General features: G+C 42.4%; 7 protein-coding genes across 7 annotated transcripts in view; 4 read left to right on the top strand and 3 right to left on the bottom strand.

Moving 5' to 3' along the window:
• LOC126558239 (TBC1 domain family member whacked) overlaps nt 1-19,605 on the top strand; it is a 263,712-nt gene that overhangs the window by 85,197 nt on the left and 158,910 nt on the right. The window lies entirely within an intron of this gene.
• LOC126558773 (toll-interacting protein-like) overlaps nt 1-19,605 on the bottom strand; it is a 67,310-nt gene that overhangs the window by 33,149 nt on the left and 14,556 nt on the right. The window lies entirely within an intron of this gene.
• Nucleotides 3,408-3,874, top strand: LOC126559513 (uncharacterized). Its single transcript, XM_050215682.1, has 2 exons — nt 3,408-3,456; nt 3,610-3,874. Exons 1-2 carry the CDS (start codon nt 3,419-3,421, stop codon nt 3,872-3,874), a joined length of 303 nt encoding a protein of 100 aa, XP_050071639.1. The 5' UTR covers nt 3,408-3,418.
• On the top strand, nt 6,651-7,313 carry LOC126559361 (transmembrane protein 208). Its single transcript, XM_050215507.1, has 3 exons — nt 6,651-6,806; nt 6,873-7,009; nt 7,079-7,313. Exons 1-3 carry the CDS (start codon nt 6,735-6,737, stop codon nt 7,299-7,301), a joined length of 432 nt encoding a protein of 143 aa, XP_050071464.1. The 5' UTR covers nt 6,651-6,734; the 3' UTR covers nt 7,302-7,313.
• On the bottom strand, nt 7,472-9,496 carry LOC126558719 (palmitoyltransferase ZDHHC3). Its single transcript, XM_050214773.1, has 6 exons — nt 9,407-9,496; nt 9,206-9,249; nt 9,000-9,141; nt 8,055-8,276; nt 7,760-7,972; nt 7,472-7,662 (listed from the first exon to the last, which is right to left on the bottom strand). The coding sequence occupies exons 1-6, from the start codon at nt 9,485-9,487 to the stop codon at nt 7,507-7,509; spliced, it is 858 nt and encodes a 285-aa protein (XP_050070730.1). The 5' UTR covers nt 9,488-9,496; the 3' UTR covers nt 7,472-7,506.
• On the top strand, nt 10,432-11,515 carry LOC126558974 (protein CDV3 homolog). The gene is made up of 3 exons (XM_050215066.1): nt 10,432-10,608; nt 10,732-11,016; nt 11,109-11,515. Exons 1-3 carry the CDS (start codon nt 10,432-10,434, stop codon nt 11,334-11,336), a joined length of 690 nt encoding a protein of 229 aa, XP_050071023.1. The 3' UTR covers nt 11,337-11,515.
• On the bottom strand, nt 13,634-19,107 carry LOC126565970 (putative fatty acyl-CoA reductase CG5065). Its single transcript, XM_050223174.1, has 8 exons — nt 19,101-19,107; nt 15,886-15,968; nt 15,681-15,797; nt 14,967-15,257; nt 14,674-14,887; nt 14,393-14,591; nt 14,081-14,320; nt 13,634-14,006 (listed from the first exon to the last, which is right to left on the bottom strand). The coding sequence occupies exons 1-8, from the start codon at nt 19,105-19,107 to the stop codon at nt 13,634-13,636; spliced, it is 1,524 nt and encodes a 507-aa protein (XP_050079131.1).

Below are 19,605 nucleotides of genomic sequence, written 5' to 3'. Positions count from 1 at the left end.
AAGATAAAAGCGGCTACAGCTAAAAAAAATAATAAAAAGTCAAAAAAAAATACTCAACTCATGATTGAATTGATAACGACTCAGAACACAAAATGTTAATAACAAGGATCTATAGAAATAAAAACTAAAACCTTTTCATGCTAATGAAGAGCATCGCAACTTATCGTTCAGCGGACGGACGGTGGACGTACTTAACTATTTTTTTACTCCTAGTCTGGTGTTGTTGTACACACAAACGTACCTTTACTATCACAACCCTTTGTATCATCCTCATTTTGCAGTGCGTTTTTAACATGAACTTCAATCGTGAAAAACAGAGTTACAAAATAGTTATTGCATTTCCTCAAATTTTCCCATCCGTGCACTTGACACAGGGGGAGGTAAGTTGAAAGGAAGAGTTGAGCGTTTGCATGCAAACCGAAGAACGTGTGTGCCTAGGGCTCGCTCCCTTGCATGCGCGCATCGCGTTGAAAGAAAGAAAGAAAGTGGCATAGTGAGGGCCCTCATTCATAATGAAGTGCCACGACGATGCACCACCAACCACATCGGTGCATCGCGGTTCTATCTATCTTCCCTTTTTGGGCACCTCTTGGTGCCCGCCAGCGCGCTACCATCGGTGGGGGTGTTCGGACCGCATCGGTCGTTTTAAGCGTACTATAAAAAGCAAAGCATATCAGCCAAAGGTGTTCATTTATTCATTATCAGTTAGCAAGTAACGAGTAGTCGTTGTTGTAGTAGTAATAGTAGTGGCCACGGGTCTAGATTTCAAAACCAAAACCACAATGCGGCTCAGATTGGTGGTGAGTTTTTGTTTGTTTGGTGTTTGGTGAATATTACTGGATATGGTGTTGTGAATATTGTTGGACGGATTAATTGTTTTCCGGTTTAAAACGAAACAAATAACAGTGTCGTGCATTTAATAATGTGCTTGTGTCAGAGCAAACGAACGATTGTGTATTTTTGTGTGTTTATCGTTTATTCTCGTAGTGATTAGTTGTTTCATGGCTTCGGTGGTCTAGTGGCTTACTCAATGCTTCTATCAGGACTAATGGCAAATAATGTATTTCGGTGGCTTTCACTAATGTTACTTGTACTTTGACAGTTAATGTCTTTATTTTGATCAAACAAAACGTTTTGTTTTGTTCTCCATTTTACGATCGAGTCAAATCAAAAGGGCGTGTACAAGGAAATAGCACCCTGTCTTTATCCAAATAATTATCGCAAATATTCTATTTAAAATTATTTATTCATCGCTCAACATCATCTGTTTATGGAATTGTGACAATGTGCGTCCAAACCTTCATATTCCATAAAAGGCAACACATAATAATTTAAAAGCCATGTTTTACTAGCTCCAATTTTCGAAATTAGACACATTAAACGGTCTACTCATGAAACATAACAAGAAATTTTAGAAATTTGTATCAAAATTACTGTTATAACTCCCAAAACAAAACACATTCAGCGACGTAAGCGATGATCATCGTTTTTGGTGAATAATTTTATAATTACAGCACAATCATTTGAAGCTGTTAATCCATCACTCAACATCAACTAATTAAAGAAATTAAAAAAGACTTCTTTGTTCGTTCGTTGGTGAATGAAACAAAAAACTACAATTAACTAACTATGAAACATAAATTGTGAAATTGCAGTTAAAAAGACTTAAACGTACGTAAGCGACGAACTTTAAGCCACTGCAAAATAATGAAGTAATACTTTCATATTGTCAATTGCCATTACCATTTATGTTGTTACTGTAATGAAAAAGAAAGGAAAGATTGATAAAGGGTTTTATTTCATACCATAGAGCAATATTTTATGAACGATTACCAGCAACCATTTTTAACATAAATTCCGTAAGACCTCAATTAACATCTCAAGCAATCAAGCGTACGCCGATCAAGCAATATGGCCAGGCCGTCTCTTATAAATAAAAAAACGGCCTGGATCAGTTTACGCATTCTGAAAGATTAAAACTAACAATCGGAATGTGTGTAGAGGTTGTATGAATTTTCAACATGCACAGCATTTGACGATCAAAGCTTTTTATTCGTCATTAGCTCTAAAATTTCAAAAGGTAGCAGAATTATTGGTCCTAGGTGGAATATAAAAGGTGAAAACGGATGAACAGTTTACAAAAGCCCAAAAAAAGAAATTGCATTTTTTTAAAGGTTTTATTGTGTTTCGTACTTTAATTTCATTAAAACAATAAAATCGATAAAAAGACATAAACGGGCGTAAGCGACTAAGCGTGAGCAGCAGGCGTGAGCAAAGAAGTATTTTAGATTCTTTTTTGTAATCACTTGTGCTTGTAACATTTCCTTTGCTTATAATGCAATCATAATTAAATACAACACAATCAAAAGTGCGATCATAAGGGTGTGATAGCACTATAGTACTCACAAAAATGGACCAATTAAAATGATCAACTTAATAACCCATCACTCAACATCAGTCAATCACAAAGTAAATTTCAAAGCACCTTTTATGCACAAAAGATGAAACGAAAATTGTATTTATTTTTACAAAAATATCCCAAAAGAAAGATACTTAAAAGACTTAAACATTAGCAAGCATAAGCGACGAGTCCTCTCTTAAATTAGGTGTGATTTACAATTGTGTGCAATTGCGCTGGGTATCGATGTCTAAACTGCCGGTATTTATTGCTGTTTCCAATTTTTGGTGCGAAAAACCATTGCTTTACACCTTTGCTCAACGATCAACGCTACTAAACACAGGGCAGTACGCTGAAGAAGCTGTAAAATGAAAATGCATGAGTTTTGTGGGATAAAATTGTTAATGGTGTGTGCAGCGGGGGATGGTGTTAAACCATTAGTGCCATTCATCTAGCCCGTTGACTACTTGTCTCTCCATCCCTTTTCCTCTCTTTCTCTCTTCCTTCCGTACGTTCCCATCGCATTTTCCTTCTGATCTTCATTCATCGATCGTGTTTTTTTATGTTAAAGGTTTAATGAGGTGTACCAGTGGTGTACGTACCTACATAGCTGCGTACAAACTAATGGCGGATAATTTATTTTATAATTCGTTACCGAAAACAAAAAACACAGCAAAACGAACTAACGAGCCCTAGTTAGCGAGAAAGAGGGAGAATTAGAAGAAGAAAAAAAAGCCTACCAAATGAGCACAAACACCCCGAAACGATCATCTAGCAGTAGTAAGCGTTAAATTGATCGTTTTTCATCGTTTTCACTTTCCATTTCGACGAGACGAGACCCAATTCTGCATTGCTTGTTGCTTGGTGTAAAATTATTCACTTTTCCCTTTTTTCTTTCTCTCTCCCATTCTCCACTATCTGCTCACCGTGGAATTTCATTTTCATCTCGCTCGATCGCCGTGTGATGCTGCGTGTGATCATCGCGGTAAAACGCTACAAACGTAGATCCTTGCGGCATTTATGCTTCTGTTCCTGCTCGTCGAATCTGCCGCTGCCGGGTAAGGGTGGAAACTTCGCGAACAAAAATCACCCGAAGCAGGAAAAAGAAAACTCGCCTTCGAATAACGATCGGGTGCCATTTTTCCACCTTCACCCACCACGTTTCTTTAATGCCGTTTTTCCTTTCCTTTCTTGTGTGCTTCTGTGCGCAGCAAACGGCGGAAAATCATCATCCACGTACCGGTCAAAGTGAAGCAGCAGAAGCATGTGCACACGGAAGTGAAAACGGTGCACCACCACCACAAACCGACCGTAATCAAGGAGGAGAAGATCGTGAAGAAGGAGGTACACAAGCCGGTCGTGATCAAGGAGGAGGTCGAGCACGAACATTTCCACCATCACTACAAACACGATCATCCAACGTTCGAGATCGATGGGCACGACGCGAACGGGCTCGGTTCGAGTCTAATCAGCTAGGCACGACGCTAGCCAGCGGGAAACTAATATAACGATAAGGTGAAACAGAAGAGGAAGACTAACAATTTGCGAACACAACGGAACTACCCAGGAAAAAAACGACAAAACTATGGACGATAAAATAGAAAATATAAACGAAAGAAGAAACAAAAAAAAAATCATAATGAAACAACCCTACAAAAATGGGAGGAAAAATGAACTAAATAAACATTAATAAAATACATTGAAAAAAAAAAACAACAACTTGTCCAGCTCTATCGCTTGGGCTCTTGGGCTCTATCGCTCGCCTATTATTACACATTACAGTCATTTCCTTGTTGCGGTTGTCTGGCGGGTGCGCGAACACCAATTGATTATTGTTTTCGTTTTTCCACTCCCTTTTCCGCGGTACAATCGCCACAATCGCCCAAACGCTTTTCGCGAAAAATATGCGGAAAACGAGCGTACCGAGTGGTGCATGTGGTGGGATCCAATGCTAGGCTTTATTCCGGAAAAGTGGTTCGGTGAAATGGTACAAGAGGTAGCATTAGTGCATGAAAGAAAGTATCCGCACAATAATGCACACTTACACATTGTACCAACGGACGTCAGTAAGAAAGAAAGGGGATGGCTTCATTTTCGCGCCAAACATATGTATGTACAGGCCGTTTGTAATCGGGTAATCGGTGCCAATAGTTGTAGCCTTTGAGGTAGCATCAAGTTGAGCAGTTTGGTGGCTGTTATTTTTAACGCGATTACTTACAATTTGTTTTAATTTCGTGATTTTCTAGTGCGGGTCAGATTGCTAATATTTTTTAGATATTGATCCTAAATTTTCGACTCCATAAAGAGGCAGACATTTATCCATATTATTACACTTATATTCAATTGAAATAATGTTCTGCAATTTCTGTGGAGTAAATGATGAAGTTATCGTGCAATAGAATCACCCATCACTTACATGCCAGTCAATAAATTAGAAAGGTAAACATAAATGCAATAATTGGATTGTTTTTTTTTTCATTTGAATTCATTGTCTCGGAGTCATTTGCTACGTAAAAACGAACATCGATAACAAGTTATTATTTAATTAGAAAACGTGTAATAAACGATGATTAAGTTATCGTTCACTTTTATCCGCTTTGAAGGGCACGTAACGACCGCACACGGAATTGTTGCATAAATTGTTATAATTGAGTGAGGCCAGAAAGAAATCGGAAATTTGAATTTGTTCACCTCTTCATTATTACTCTTAAATGCAGGATATAAAGTGATAGGATAAGGTTTTCCGATGGACATTATATAAGTGTAAGCGATTACGTTTAAAAATCATAGTAAAAACATTTGATTAAAGAAAAAATTATCAGAAGAGATTCATTTGAAATATTTTAAAATATCTTATAAAACGATATTTAAAAATTAAGTAACAAAAACTCTAAATCCACAAAATTGTTCTGAAAAATTTGTTAGCTTACCCATAGCCATTTCTCTATGAAACCAGCCAGAAATTGTTGGCTAGGAACTGCTGCTTCATCATATTTACAAATATCTTTGAGTATCTCATCGGAGCTTACGTCGAAATTATAAAATAGAAAACATTTGAGACATTGGTGTGGATTGATGTTCTACAACCATATAAAAACCATGCGATGGAGTTGTAAATCTTTGAGAAGATTTATTTGAGATTTGGAAGAAGTGTTTTCTTTGCCGACCCTACGAATGTTCACTCCGTACTCTAGTAATGCTTCTCCGCCGGAAGAATTAACTGTGGTAACTCTTCGCTGAACTTTGGTTTTGCGGTTAAAAACTTCTCCAGGCAAAAAGATTAACACTCCGACCTGAGCAAACCTGGTGACGCCCGTCGTCCCAGCTCGTTATCAGCAGATATGCGCATCCACTGGTAGGAAGCAGTTTTGATCGATTCAGGAAAAAGCCTATCCGTCTGATTCAAGTAGATCTGACGATGCAGCCACGAACTGTGAGAGAGTTTGGGATCGGTCCAACGGTAGATGCTTGCATCCGGTTTTATTCCCGAGAGCAACAGGAGTGTTGAACGTTTTTGCTAAGAAGAGTCTTACAAAACTGTCCTAGAAATTAAAATATATAGTTAGTACAGTTGTAGCATAATCGTTCTTCATCATCCTCCGCTATTTTTTCCATAACTACTCCTCAGCAATTGATAATAGTATAATATGTTATATTTAGCCATGTCCTGTTATTACAGAACACAGAAAACCAGAATATTGTTTAATGCACACAGTACTACCCAACGCTTTCTGTTTGAATTTTCAATCGACCACGTTTCTTCAACCAAGGCGCGCAAAGCACGGATAATCGGATACACACAGCTCCCGCCTTTTCCGCACAATAGTAAACAACGCCACAAAATTTATGACCAATATTATTTAATTGTTTATTTTATTACCAATGCTTAGTGAAACATTTAATTAGGTAGTTATTTTGTTAGGCATAACTCTCCCGTGAATTATGAAATAAATTAGAATTCTTGTATTATTTTCTGATGTCTTCTGTGTGTCCGCGTGGCAGACTGTTATGCAAACAAACTGACAGTTAAGTGCCGATGTGTTTTGACTCGGCACAACGAAAGCAGACAGGAAAGTGAGAAGGAACAAAAATACAGACGGCACAAAACAATTCCGAACATCAGCACCATGTCGGTAAGTATTGTTCCGAGGCGATTCCGCGTTCCAAACAAGGCAATAATGCCTTGTTTGGAAAATAATGTTGCTAGCAACCCTCCGCAGCTTTACTAACGATCGCTTTTCCTTACCAGCAGCAACAACCACCCAAAAAGAAAGCTACCAAAGGAAGCAAACAGATCGTGGAAGAGAATGTGGCCACAGTGAAGTTTTATCGAAACATGTCACTCATCGCGAGTGCGGTACAATTCCTCGGTTTCGCTGTTTACGCCGAGCTTTCCACCCTGGCAGCGGTACGTACCAATGCAGGGCGTTTAAGAACATTGGACTGTACATAATACTTTTCTTCCTTTCATCAGGTCATGACGGTTCTGTGCCTTGTAGCGCATGGAGCCAGCTATTACTTTATGGTTTTGGTGAGCAAACCGAAACTGACCGAAAAAGGTGATATCATCGAAACGGGAACGGATCTTAATATAGAGGGTGGTGTCACGGAGTAAGTACCGCTTAGAAAAGTGTCGAACCACCATTCTCTCATGCCGCACACATTTCCCTTATCATGCAGACACGTGAAAGACATCGTCATCCTGACCTCGGGCACACAGCTATTATCGATTCTGTCCGAATTCTTCTGGCTGCTAATGCTGCTGCTTCCGGTACGGGCAGGCTGGCTGCTGTGGCAAACGGTTGGCAAACAATTTTTCCAAGGCGACCCAACCGAAGATGCTCCCGTCAATGAGAAGAAGCAAAAGAAGCTAATGCGAAAGATGAACAGAGCACGGCAGTGACAGTGAGAGCCGTTGGTGGTTTAGTCCAGAGCTGCTAATAAATTTTACACAGGAAATTATCTGGGAAAGAAGCTTCACAAAGTTCCTCATCCGTTCAGGGAAATGCCACACCGGAAAGGACCGCTCGGTGGAGGTACGCAAAGGGACCGACACGTGTATTGTTAAGTCAATTTAGTTTTTTTATGTGTGTGGTTTTGTGTTTTTATTAGACTGAATATAAATAATTTTCGTGCTTTGCTCTTAGCGGTTGTGTAAACGGTGAAAACCAGGCCAGCGAGAAATGGCCAAACACGGCCTGAAAACTTTTCCAGCGTGACTTCTTCACCCATCGGGCTTCCTCCTTCTTCAGTTGCTCGATGCCCTGTGTGCGATGATTTTTGACGAGGAGGAAAAAAAGGAAAATAAGATTTGTTTTGTGAAAAATGCTTCTATAACTAGGCAGAGAATGGCTTCCATACCGTTTCATCGGTCCAGATGGCGTTCAGCTGGGTGCCGAGCATGATCATCGTGAAGACGGCAAACAGTAGCGCTTCCAGTATCAGGAAGAGCAGCAATATCACCGTGGCCGGTGGCGAATAGTTCGAACATTCTCGCCACTCATTCTTGATGCACAGACAGAACTGATTAACAGCCAGAAATATCGAATGGATGGAAATGAATGCGATGTAAAACTGGTATGGATAAAAAAGGGCAATTCAATTAGCAATTCACATCATCACATTCGCTGGAAGAATTAGCGAGGCCACAACTTACCGTAAAAAGTACAAAAAACTTTTGATTATTCTCCCCAACACAATTGTTTATCCATGGACAGTGATGGTCCATCTTGCGTATACACCGCTGACACACGGAACAGTGATGCGCACGTTCCGGCTTAATACTGCAGCATTTGGGACACTTGAAAAACACCTGTCCCTCCTGGTAGCCGAGCTGCTGGATCATTTCCTTCGTAGCGTTACCTTTCGGTACAGCACCCTTCGTTGGAGGAAAGCAAATTATTTTTGAATAATAATGGTGGATAAATTAAACCTCTCATTGCATTGCATGACTGGGAAGCATCGCACACTATTCTTTTGATGTTTTAAATAGAAATTTATAAAAGTAAATTAAGATTAAATGGGCCACCATAATTGGGTTCGATTTGAAGCACCATTGAAGGGTTCGATCCGATTGGGATACGATTCGGATTGGTATTCCATCCGGATTCGGATTCGATTTTTTATTTGTGTTGAATTAGGAATCAATTGAATCCGATCCGACGTAGACAAACAGAGATTGCCTGGTCTGTTCTCCGCGATGAACCTAAAGATCTTGGCTAGAACGCTCCATGTTAGTAGGTTACTTAGAGTACAGGAATGTCGAGTTCGGTACATCTAACCGACCTTTCTAAGTATCGTAATTCAAAGTCCTGTGAGACCGTTATTTGATATTGCCGACGTCTGACTTCCCAAAGCGGTACGCAAACATTTAAAAGTTAAATGCATGGTGTTTAAGAAAAACACCCGGCATGACCAATCGCTCGATCCGTTATCATGAATCAGCAAATCCGGAAGCTAAGATATTGTTATCAGCAACCTCAAGTTCATTATCGTTACAATCACTGTACCCTAACAGACTTACTGGACAAGCTCAAGACATTAGAAATTGGGTGCCTAAGCTTGTAATCACCACCAACTATTACTCACTCACAACACTTACCGGATCGGACAGCATTGTTCGAAGATGGGATGCAAACGCCAGGAACGATCCCGTGTTAAAGATAATAAAATTAATGTACCGATATGCCTTGTAAGGATGGGGCAGCAGGATCACCATTGTAACAACAAATTCTGCATACAATCTGCAAATACATAAGCAGGCCAGTAAGTAAACAACAATGCCGACCGCACAGTCCCGCAACTTACATCAAACCCCACGTTAGGACGGCACAAATGATACCGCAAATATCCTGCAAAGATAAAATGGTTAGCGTGCGTACAGTAGCGATTTTTGGCGTGCAGCATTCCATCGATCAACCACCCAGGTGGGGGAGGGGGGGGGGGGGGGGTGTCAGGTAATTTAATAAGGGTGTCGCATAACGGCAAACCAATTTCTCAACACGGTACCTGGACACACCAGACGCGACCACCGCAGCAGCGGTTTTGCGTTTCCTTTTCGTTCCTCATCAGCATGTACTCATACTCCATGCTGGTGGTGGTGTCCTAAAGGATACTTCCTTTAATAGACCAGCCTGCACCTTAACCAGCCAGTTCCGCAAGCTATCCACTGCCGTCGCTGTAAGGGGGTGGGCAGGATAATGTAATGCCACCCCGTACGCACCCACACACACACCGCACCACACACTCCGCGACTGGAAATCAATCGATATCGCGCGGACTGGGCAGGAGCACGCAAAAATCTTTACACATTCTGTAGGGTTTCCGTCTGTGTCTTTCTTCGCTGCTTTTGCTTATGTTGTTTATACGCAAGACGGACGGAATACACACATCCGCACACACGGGCTCCGATGTGCGCGGTTTGCGGGTGTCGTCAAAATCATGTAAGTTTTTCATCTGTCACCAGAACAGTGAGTGCTGACCATCGACGTCGGACCATGGGAATTATGTTTAATTTTCTTTTTATATTGATTTTTAGTATGATAGCATATCATACACAGGAAATGTATTATTTTTTATTAAGAAATGTCGTGTTGGGTATTTCGCAGCGATGAAATCGAGCCGATTGAGAATAGAACCGTCGTAGAACAACCAACATTTTGTACTTTACTTTATTCTCGGAGGCACTTTTTTGTATAATTTCTTTACCGTTAAGTGCGCCTAAAATAGTGCAACAATATTTAAAACATATATATTTTAAGTTTTTGTTTTCATTTCATCAACCAACTGTCAACACTTGCTTCGATGGCCGCACCTCCTTTTGACAGTGCGTTTGCCGATTTGACAGCAGCACGCACGTTGTGTCATTCTTCTCCGCACTTCTCCCATCATTCGTTTCGGTGCCGAGAGGTTTCCAGCGCGAGAAAAATCCACCAGGCATTTCGCACACTTTTCGGTGCCGAAAAAAGAAGGCTACGGGATATTGCCGGTTTGTTTGCTGAACGGAAAGTGAAACTTGAACGTTTGCACCGATCATGGCCGATTTGGATGATTTCTTCGCGAAGAAAGACAAAAAGAAGGGAAAGGCGAAAAAGTTTGTCACCGCAGAGGAGATAGCCAAGCAGCTAGATGACACGTCGAAGAAGGTCGTCGAAAGTAAGATGAAGCTGAGACCAGTCGATCTGACCGATGGCAGACACGAAACGCACGATGTTAGTATAAAGTTGAACCGGGGAGGGAGAAGGAGTGATGGGCTCCCCCCCCCCCCCCCCCCCCCACAATAGGCCCTGTCCGTGGAATGCAGTCGTGTGCTCATGCTACCCCTTTCTTTACAGATGGACGACGAATGGAAGGTAGTTGAGGAGACGAAGAAAGATTACAGTGGACTTAAATTGGCACAGCTAACGATAGACGATGAAGGGAATCAGCTTGATTCGGAAAATGCCGGTGATATAAACGATCCGAACAATGACGCCGAGGGCAGAGAGGGCGAAGACCGCGATCCGACCAAACCGTGGAACAAGGTGGACGCAAATGCAGCGGCAAAAGAGAAGGTTGTTGCTGCCGAACCGGCACCTACCACAAGCAATATCTACATCAGTCCGGCTATGAAAAGTCTCGTAAGTTCATGTGCATGGCCTCCTATATCCTGAAACGCGCTAGCTGTCTGATCCATTCGTAACCATTGTGGCTCTCTCGCGCTCATTTTCAGATGGCAAAACAAAAACAGAAAAAAGGCATCGCACCGGATCTGCAGAGCGAGGAATATTTCCCCACACTAGGTCAGGAAAAGCCGGCCGAACCGCCGAAACAGCCGAAACCGGATCCCACATTCGAGGAGGTAAAGCATGGTATGCGAGCGAAAACGGTCGAACAGTCCTCAACTAGCCAGATCAGTATCGGTAACCGGTACAACACGCTGAACAACGATGCGAGCTAGGGGACAACGTGCCGAATCGCTCAGTACATCGTTTTATCTTCTTATACTACTACTACTACTACAACTACTGCTACTGCTGCTGCTACTATTGTTGCATCCATGATGCGCCTACTTCGTTTTTGTACACTCTGTTAACAGCAGTTTTGGTGCCTTCGGTCATTTAGTTTGTTTTTGTTTTTTTTTTTCGTTTCGGTTTTGGCTGCAGTCTGTGCGGAACTTTTTTTTCTTTTTTTGTGACGCTCCAATACTGACCAGTTCAAGGCACACCCACATACACATCGTAATGCACGCAAATTCGATTGTTTCCTTTAAAAACACACAATATCAGCTGCGTTTCTCTGGCGTACGTTAGTTTGTTTTCTGGTGCATTGGTTCTGGTTTACCAATCGCCGTATTACTACTACTACTACTACTGCCCAAGATTGTATAAAAGCAACTTAAAATAAAATCAAAACTGAACCTCGAAATGGCTTAAATACACATACAATACACTGGTCCATAAAAAAATACTGCTAACCGTTTGCTTACTACTACTACGACAGGGGCTGCGGTATGGGAAACTCTGAGGAAGGAGTATCCGAAAAACCTCACATGATTGAGGTCGTCCAGTCCAGGCGTCCTTTATCAACCGTTTATCGACACTAACATCTCGTACCAGGCTTGCCCTCCTTAACCATTGCCTTCATCAAATGCGGATATAGGATAGGATGCGGTTAAGTGAATCAAAAGGTACCGGTAGTAGTCTTTTATTCGGCAGGACTCGAATTTCGAGTTCCATCTTCAACTTCTACCCGTGCGCAAGGACACTTTCTTCAAGGAAGCCAGAAATGGGGAGCAGAAGCATTCTATATACGTGATCTTCTCCAAAAACCTGTTTGGTACCAACTCCGGGTCCAAGATGGAGCTTAGACTGGTCTTTGAAATCGAAAGCTCTGGTAGTAATCTTTGGTATACTTTTGAAAGACTATGCATTTGACATTGAAAAGTATTCATTGTCTGTACACAATATTTGCCTAGCAATCAGAGGCTGATTTAGCCCTTATGTGGCCCTGTGGAGTTTCTTCAAAGGAGTCCCAGCACGACTCCCTTATGGAGGGTGGACCATTAGTACGGGCGATCCTTTCGAGATGGGGCAGCCCCACACGGCCTCGCAGTCCGCTTATAGGAAGACCCGTAGCTAATGCCACAATCCCTACGTTCAATCCTGCATAACATCGTTAACAAAAAAAAAAGATCTTTTCATGAAAACTTTCGAGAAATTATTGTTACAGTTATATCCAAGTAAGGGCAGCCTGGTGGTAGAGGCGACTGCGGCGCCGGACACGGCGAAACCAGAGTTCAAATTCCCCCGACTGACTATAAGTTAGGAAACACGATGGAATTTTCCTAAGCTATTGACTCCTAACATCGGGCATCTTTGCTAATATTTCGGTAGGATTTCGGAAGTTTTGCAGAGCATATCACGTAAAAGATTGCTACACCCTTTGAGCGTGACCAGTCGTTTTATTGGAAGTAGGGTTCAAAAATACTCCATAATGTGTGAGTTTCACCAGCGACCTTTTTCCCAAGAGAACACAGAATTTTTCCGAACTATGAAAGTTAACCGGTCATGTGGCCCAAACAGGGGACCAGCATGTAACCGACATTCGAGTGGTGATGACTGCAATGATTAAGGAACCAGTTAACCGGCTATGCGAAGTCTCGATAAAAGATGACTCGAATTTTAATTTGAGTTAAATTTTATCAAGATGTCCACAAAGTACTGTCCTGAAGATCCTGGATTTTGATGTCGTTCTTTAATACTCCTTATATAACGGAAGATTGCAAAATCTCTCTCCATTGGACAGAATGTTGGTGGTAGTTTTCTGAAAAATTGCTTGACATTAATTGGTTGGATTGGCGCCATTAATCATAGTTCTTTCAACGCGCCTAGTAATCCTTCAATAGTATCCGGAAGGATTGCTAGGCTCCGTCATGCTTAAAATAAATTATATTGTCAAACTTGGTTGCCTGTCTGTATTTTTCAAAAACGAAATTTGAACTCTGCAGACTAATTTACGTATTTGGTCCTTACTTTATTATTATGTGAATGCTTTGACACAAATGGAAAACAAAACTGGATGAGACAAAAAAAACATGATATCAACAGCAGACATAGAAACAAAAAAATACACACACACTCAAAGGAGAACACTATTGGTAGCCACGTGTAAAACATACTGTAACCGGATCCCAGCTGAGTATTCCTCGTTCGGAATGCGCTTTGCAGAAGAAACTGACATTGGAGTGCATACGGATTACGCCCAGCCGAGCATTTCATACACTGGCGCCTTTAACCCAGTCAGCGTGAGGAAAAGCCACGTCAAGAAGTACAGCATGAACGCCTTCGCCACCTTGTCCAGCACGTACAGGAACTTGAGCTGGATGCGTGCCTTCGGTAGCGTGGACAGTGGTTCCTTCATGCAAAACTGCCGACCGCCAAGAATGATTCGCCGCAGATAGTCCTTCGTATCGATCGCGTCCACATCCATCGTAAAGATGACGTTATCCTCCGGTGAGAGATGTTTCGCGATCGCTTGATACTGGTGTGATTTAAAGTCCCACTGTCGGGTGGTGAAGAACTGCAACAGACTAAGCCCTTCCGAGACCATGTTCTGGATGCGGCACATGCTACAACGGAAGGAACGGATGTATTTTGTCGGTTATAATCCGCAAAGAAGAATTGCCGATGCGATGCTACTTACAATCGCTTCTGGCCAAAGCAAAACATTAGAAAATCGATAAAGTAAGCGGGCAACCAGTGGAACAGCATGACGCAGATCGTGTGGTACGTTTTGTTCATCGTAATATCACCATCCGGATACCAGACGCCGGCCTCGAAAGGATACTCGTAAGCGGTTGCCTTGCCGAGATCCAACACCTCCTTCCAGGTGGTTCGCTTCGTTTCACGGCACGTAATGTTGTACACCGGAATTTCCTTCGGCCTGTGTGGATGAGTGTTGAGATATCGGATAAAATTCGCCACTCAGGACCCTGCCAGCTGCTACAACACTTACATCTCTTCCATCTGTCCTAGGGTGTACGCGATCGTGATAAGCCCATTGATCGCGATATCAACGGGGATAACTTCCGCGTTGTATTCTCCATTGCACAGCATCGATCGGATGATGCCCTTGCCACCGGCAACCATAATACCGACGGGACCGTTCAGGCTGTCCACCCATCCTTCGACCGGTTCCGCATTGGCAGGACAGACTGAGCCAGGGAGACAGTGAAAGTAAACCCATTTTCGGTTAACATTCAAATATTAGAGACATTTCAAACGGCGAATCCTTACCAATGCTAGGCCGAACAATGCACACGCGCAACTTAGAATAGGTATCACGCACCAACATTTCGGCCAACCGTTTCGAGTAGGTGTAGGTGTTCGGATGAGGCGTCAGCAGTGTCGGTGTGATCTGGTCGATCGCCTTCTCATCCATCCACTCCACGGTACGCATCAGATCGTACGGATTGTGATGGAAGTCGTGCACCTTCTCGGTGAGTACTTCCTAATACAGGCAAACAGAACAACGATAAACGATCAGCACAGTTCTGCCGCCAGGGCTTGTCTTCACCATACCAACTTACCTTATCGCAGTAACAGAACGCAGTGGACAAGTGTAGCAACGCCTTCAGACGCTTCATCTGCAGACAAAGATCGAGGATGCGCTTCGTCCCGATCGTGTTCATCTCGATCGCATCCTTCAGTCTCGCTTCCAGCTTTAGTGTTGCGGCACAATGAAACACTATCTCGGCCGTATCGATCAGTAGTTGCTCGTGTTCCGCGCTTATACCGAGCTTATCGCTCGTTACATCACCCGGAATCGGTACTAACTTTTTGTACACTTCCGGTTTTTCCTCGCGGATACGCTTGAAAACCTACGCAGTGAAGAAAAGAAGAGGAATGAACGATTAATTTTAAAAGTCTTCTTCTTCACCGAAGGTGATCTTTATTTGATCTTAACCCCTCCCTGTGGCTTCAATTATTCTTCATGAAAAACGCAATTGAACCATCATGGCGTGGTACGGCTTTCGTGCCGTACTTGCTTTGATGATGGGACATAATGGAGTGCCGTTTTTTCTTGCCTCTTTCATAACTGATCTTCTTCGATCTCGCTACCCTTTTGCCCTTCAGAGAGCCGGGAGCGCGATATACAAGGCAGCACCTTGATCATGATTACTTTGACGCGATTGACGTCAAGAGTCGGCTCAGATGAATTAAGCCATTAAGCAAGCGTAATCCTTCCACCTGTTATCTAACGATCGATCGCTACGGTATTGTGCTCTACCCTTCCGACTTACCGGTAATTTCAACCAATCGTCAATGCGCGTTTGGGGCGATTTGCCACGCTTCGGTCGCATCAGGACGTAGATGCGCTCGAGGTCGGAGCAGGAGTAGAGCAGTTTTTCCAGCAGCACCTGGAATGATGGGGATACCCGAAATGGTTGAAATGCGTGTTTTTCAAGGACTGGGTCGATGAGGCGTTATTTGAATGGTAATTAGTACCTTGCCCATGAAACCGGAACCACCGGTGACAAAGATCGTTTTGCCTGTGTACCATGTCTGCACAGGCGTCTTCTTTACTAGATCTGTATGAGAAAAATGAAACAAAAAGCAGAAATTAACTTTTAAAGTGAGTCGAATTGAAAGTAATGAGGGCATTTAAGCAGTACAGAGTTCAATTGAATTATCAATCTGAAAAGCTGATGCAAAACAGAACATTTCTAGTGTCTCACATTCAGTTGAAGTCATTCAAAACGCGAAAGAGATGGGATAAGTCGTTAGCTTTTAGTCATTAGACAAGAGCAAGAGCCTTACACCTTTATATAAAACACTGTTTCATAGTCCACTTAGCCAGACTACAAATTCCCAATAGAATTTTAACTAACCTTTAACCGAAATGATTAGTATCTGGATGATGCAAAGCTTTTTTTCAAACAAATAAAACAGATGTTTGGGGTCCCGAGCTGTCATGGAGCCGCTACATAAGCGGATCTCCTTAATAGAAGCCGTTGGGCCATAGGAATATTGGATATTTAGACAGATTCCGAGCTTAATAATAAGGAGGCCGGTCGTTTGGAAAGTGGACAGGATCTTTTTTATCGATGGCAAAGCCACGAACATCCCAGGGGTCAGTTGTTTCGACGGGGCCCCAAGTTATATTTTGGAAGGAACCGCTGGGCTGATCATGACAAGAGGAGAAGGAAAGTAAAGTTCCAAATTGAGATGAAACGATGCTGTTGATGAGTTGTCCATGGTAGGGTCCAGGGTTTGATAGGTAAAGCCTCATCCACCTAAGGTTCTCCGTAACTATCACTTAAAGCTCTTTTCGTGTAGAATCCGGACACACATCATCGGCCGCCACTCGGTCAATTTGGTTTGAACATAAAATCAAAAGTATTCTATTTTACTTTGAATTAAACATAAAAAAATATAATATTGGTGTAAAGACAACTACATAGTTACATCAGCTTCCGTACACACGATTTATTAACATCCGTCAGCCTTTTTAGGTTGTTTTCTCTGTCTTTTAAAATTTTCAGTTCGGCTAAATATTTTTCAATTGACCAATATTCTGACCTGAGCGAACGGTGGATTCATATTCTTGCCGATAATATTCACTTGATTGTTTTGCTGCACCGATTTTGCAGTGCTGATAGCACGCCAAATCTGATAAGAACTTTACTGAATCTTGCTCTTTATGAGCCTTGCTCAGCCGCTGTTCTTTACAAATGTTTTAGTTTATAATTTGCGGCGAAAGTTCGTCTTTAGAGCCAACATTTGCAAAACGCTTGCCATATCATGATTTTGTTGGAACATTTGTCAACCAAAACGTGCTTAAGTTTGTTGAGTATATCATCTAGTACTGTAATGCGACTATTTGATGCATATTTTCAGATTAAAAATCTGCCAGAAGAATTTGCTGTTACGATTTATCTGATCTGATCTGAAAGAAATTTGATTGCTTTACCAGATTTATTAATACAAATAAGTTGGATAGTCAGTCCTCACTACGAGAGAAATATTCTGGTTTGATTTGATCATCGTTTTTTCGGTGTAAAAAAAGGTGCCAAAACGGATTTCTATGCAGTTGATATTTACCAAGACAACTAGGAATCTCTGGGCGCTCCACACATGCGACCATTTCCTCCTAATGGGGACGATTTACTAGTCAACTATGTGATATCAACAAGTGCAATAGGCTATTCGATGGCCGGCGTGACCTAGTAGATCGTAAAGCCTAGAGGAAGGACAGCATTTCATTTTTCTATGGAGCATTTCTATGGATCTCTTCTAGGTTAGATCTTTGGGTTTTTGCCTGCATTAGAATTATTAAACAAAAACTTGTCCGGTTATTTGTCAGCAATATCTGGAATCCTTAAAGCTTCATGCGATTAAAGACTTCAATAAGAAAAAAATACAAATTTTCGTTCATTGAGTTTTGTAGTACTCATTTTCCTCTATTTTTCTCTACATCACATTCCACCTCGAACTCCAAATCCCATTGAATGTATTATTAATGGATGCTTCAAAGAGATTGTAAGACAATTTAAAAATCAGTACGGAGATGCCTTAAATAACACAAAAACAGATATATAAAGAAAAAAAGTCCATGCAACCATTTTGTAAAGCAATGAAGAAACTTTCACCCAAAACTAGCAGAAACCGATGAAAATGAATTCATTGTTTCTCTTAAGCATAAAATAGTATCACCGTAGAGCGTAAGCGAAAGCACCAGTGGCATGCTTTCGGCGTCACAAAACGCACCGGAAAGTGTCAATAATTTATTTCGCATAAAAATTGTAATTACGAAAGTAGCCGAAAAAAGGAAGGGAAACGGATGGTGGGAACGGAAACACCAACAAATGCATAAGTCACGGACGAACAAACCCTAATCTGCTGTATCAGAGTGCCGTTTTTGGGCAAAAAAACGGATCTAAATGCGTTTTGTTCGAAACCATCTTGCAAAAATGGAAAAGAACTTAGCCTTCTTGAAGCTGCGTTGCGTTTCGATTTTATATGGCGCGAGACTAGGCAAACAGACCGAACAAAACACACACACACACACACCCAAATCCTCAAGGGTATGGAAATGCTCCCTACACCCAAGGGCACCGGTCGATTTCCACGGTGTACGAATTTTTCCCACCCGAAACGTAACATTGAAAGTGAACGTGTTGGGGCTGGGCGGCATGCCTATGCCAAGGGGTTTGGCCACCTCGGTTCTACCTGCGTAACCACATGGCACGATGTCTGTTTTGGTAACGCAACATGCAGCTTGTCGGTTGGCACGCGTGCACGCGCATTAAGTGGTCTTAAGGAAGGCCAGATAGCTCACTTAAGCCATCCACCGGAGAGTAGTACCAAGAGCTTTCCAGATTTTTCCGATTTTTTCGTGCACGCATGCAAACACGATCACATCCGGTCGAGTTCTAACCATTTGAAACCGATTTTTCTTCTCAACTCTGCTAAAGTTCAACTCGTTTGTGACTGGTTGGAGTCATGAGATGATGCTGAAACTGAGTTGGGTCCATTGGTGGCCACTGGACCGGGTGATTTATGACGACGCAACTTTGCACTGCCTTTTAATCTTGGACGAGCGACGATGATGATGGCTTTGCATTACCACGAGGCACTCAATCAACGCGATCGTTGGACACTTCCTGGGCACTATAGTGAACGCGTGCTTCATCCCAGATACCCAGTTTCTATAGCTTTACCTTTCATTTTTGGATACTAAACTGTTCCACTTCTTCTTCGTCTAATAAACTAGCCCGTTTCTGGACACTCGACCGACTCGGATAGAAATTAATGCGACGACGGCTTAACGACACGAAAGCGAGTTACGGTACGGCACACGCGGTAACGGGGGGACGGGGGGATCGGGGGTACGCGAACTCCACACGATGCTCCGGTTCCGAGCTCCAAGCGTAGACTGTTGTGCACAGTTCAACACGATCGCTAAGTCTATGACTATCGCTCGACTACCGAAAACCACCAACCCACCGAAGCCAGCTGAGCTGCCTGGTGCGTGTGTGTTTGTGTGTGGTTGGTGGGGTATGGTGGGGCTGCATAAGGGTCAATCGCGAATAAGCAACGCTGAGCGCATCTGGAGGCCTCTGTAGCTTTTTTTTTTACCTCTGTCAGCGCGTGGCACTTTTTGAGTGAAAGCCCCCACTCAGGTGCGTAGTCTAGATCAAGTATGCGAAGGCGGAACTCATATCT

This window comes from Anopheles maculipalpis, chromosome 2RL (genome assembly GCF_943734695.1).
Source record: "Anopheles maculipalpis chromosome 2RL, idAnoMacuDA_375_x, whole genome shotgun sequence".
Classification (NCBI taxonomy): Eukaryota; Metazoa; Arthropoda; class Insecta; order Diptera; family Culicidae; genus Anopheles; species Anopheles maculipalpis.
The sequence above is the reverse complement of the archived record's forward strand: the minus strand, read 5'-3'. Positions and strand labels throughout refer to the sequence as shown.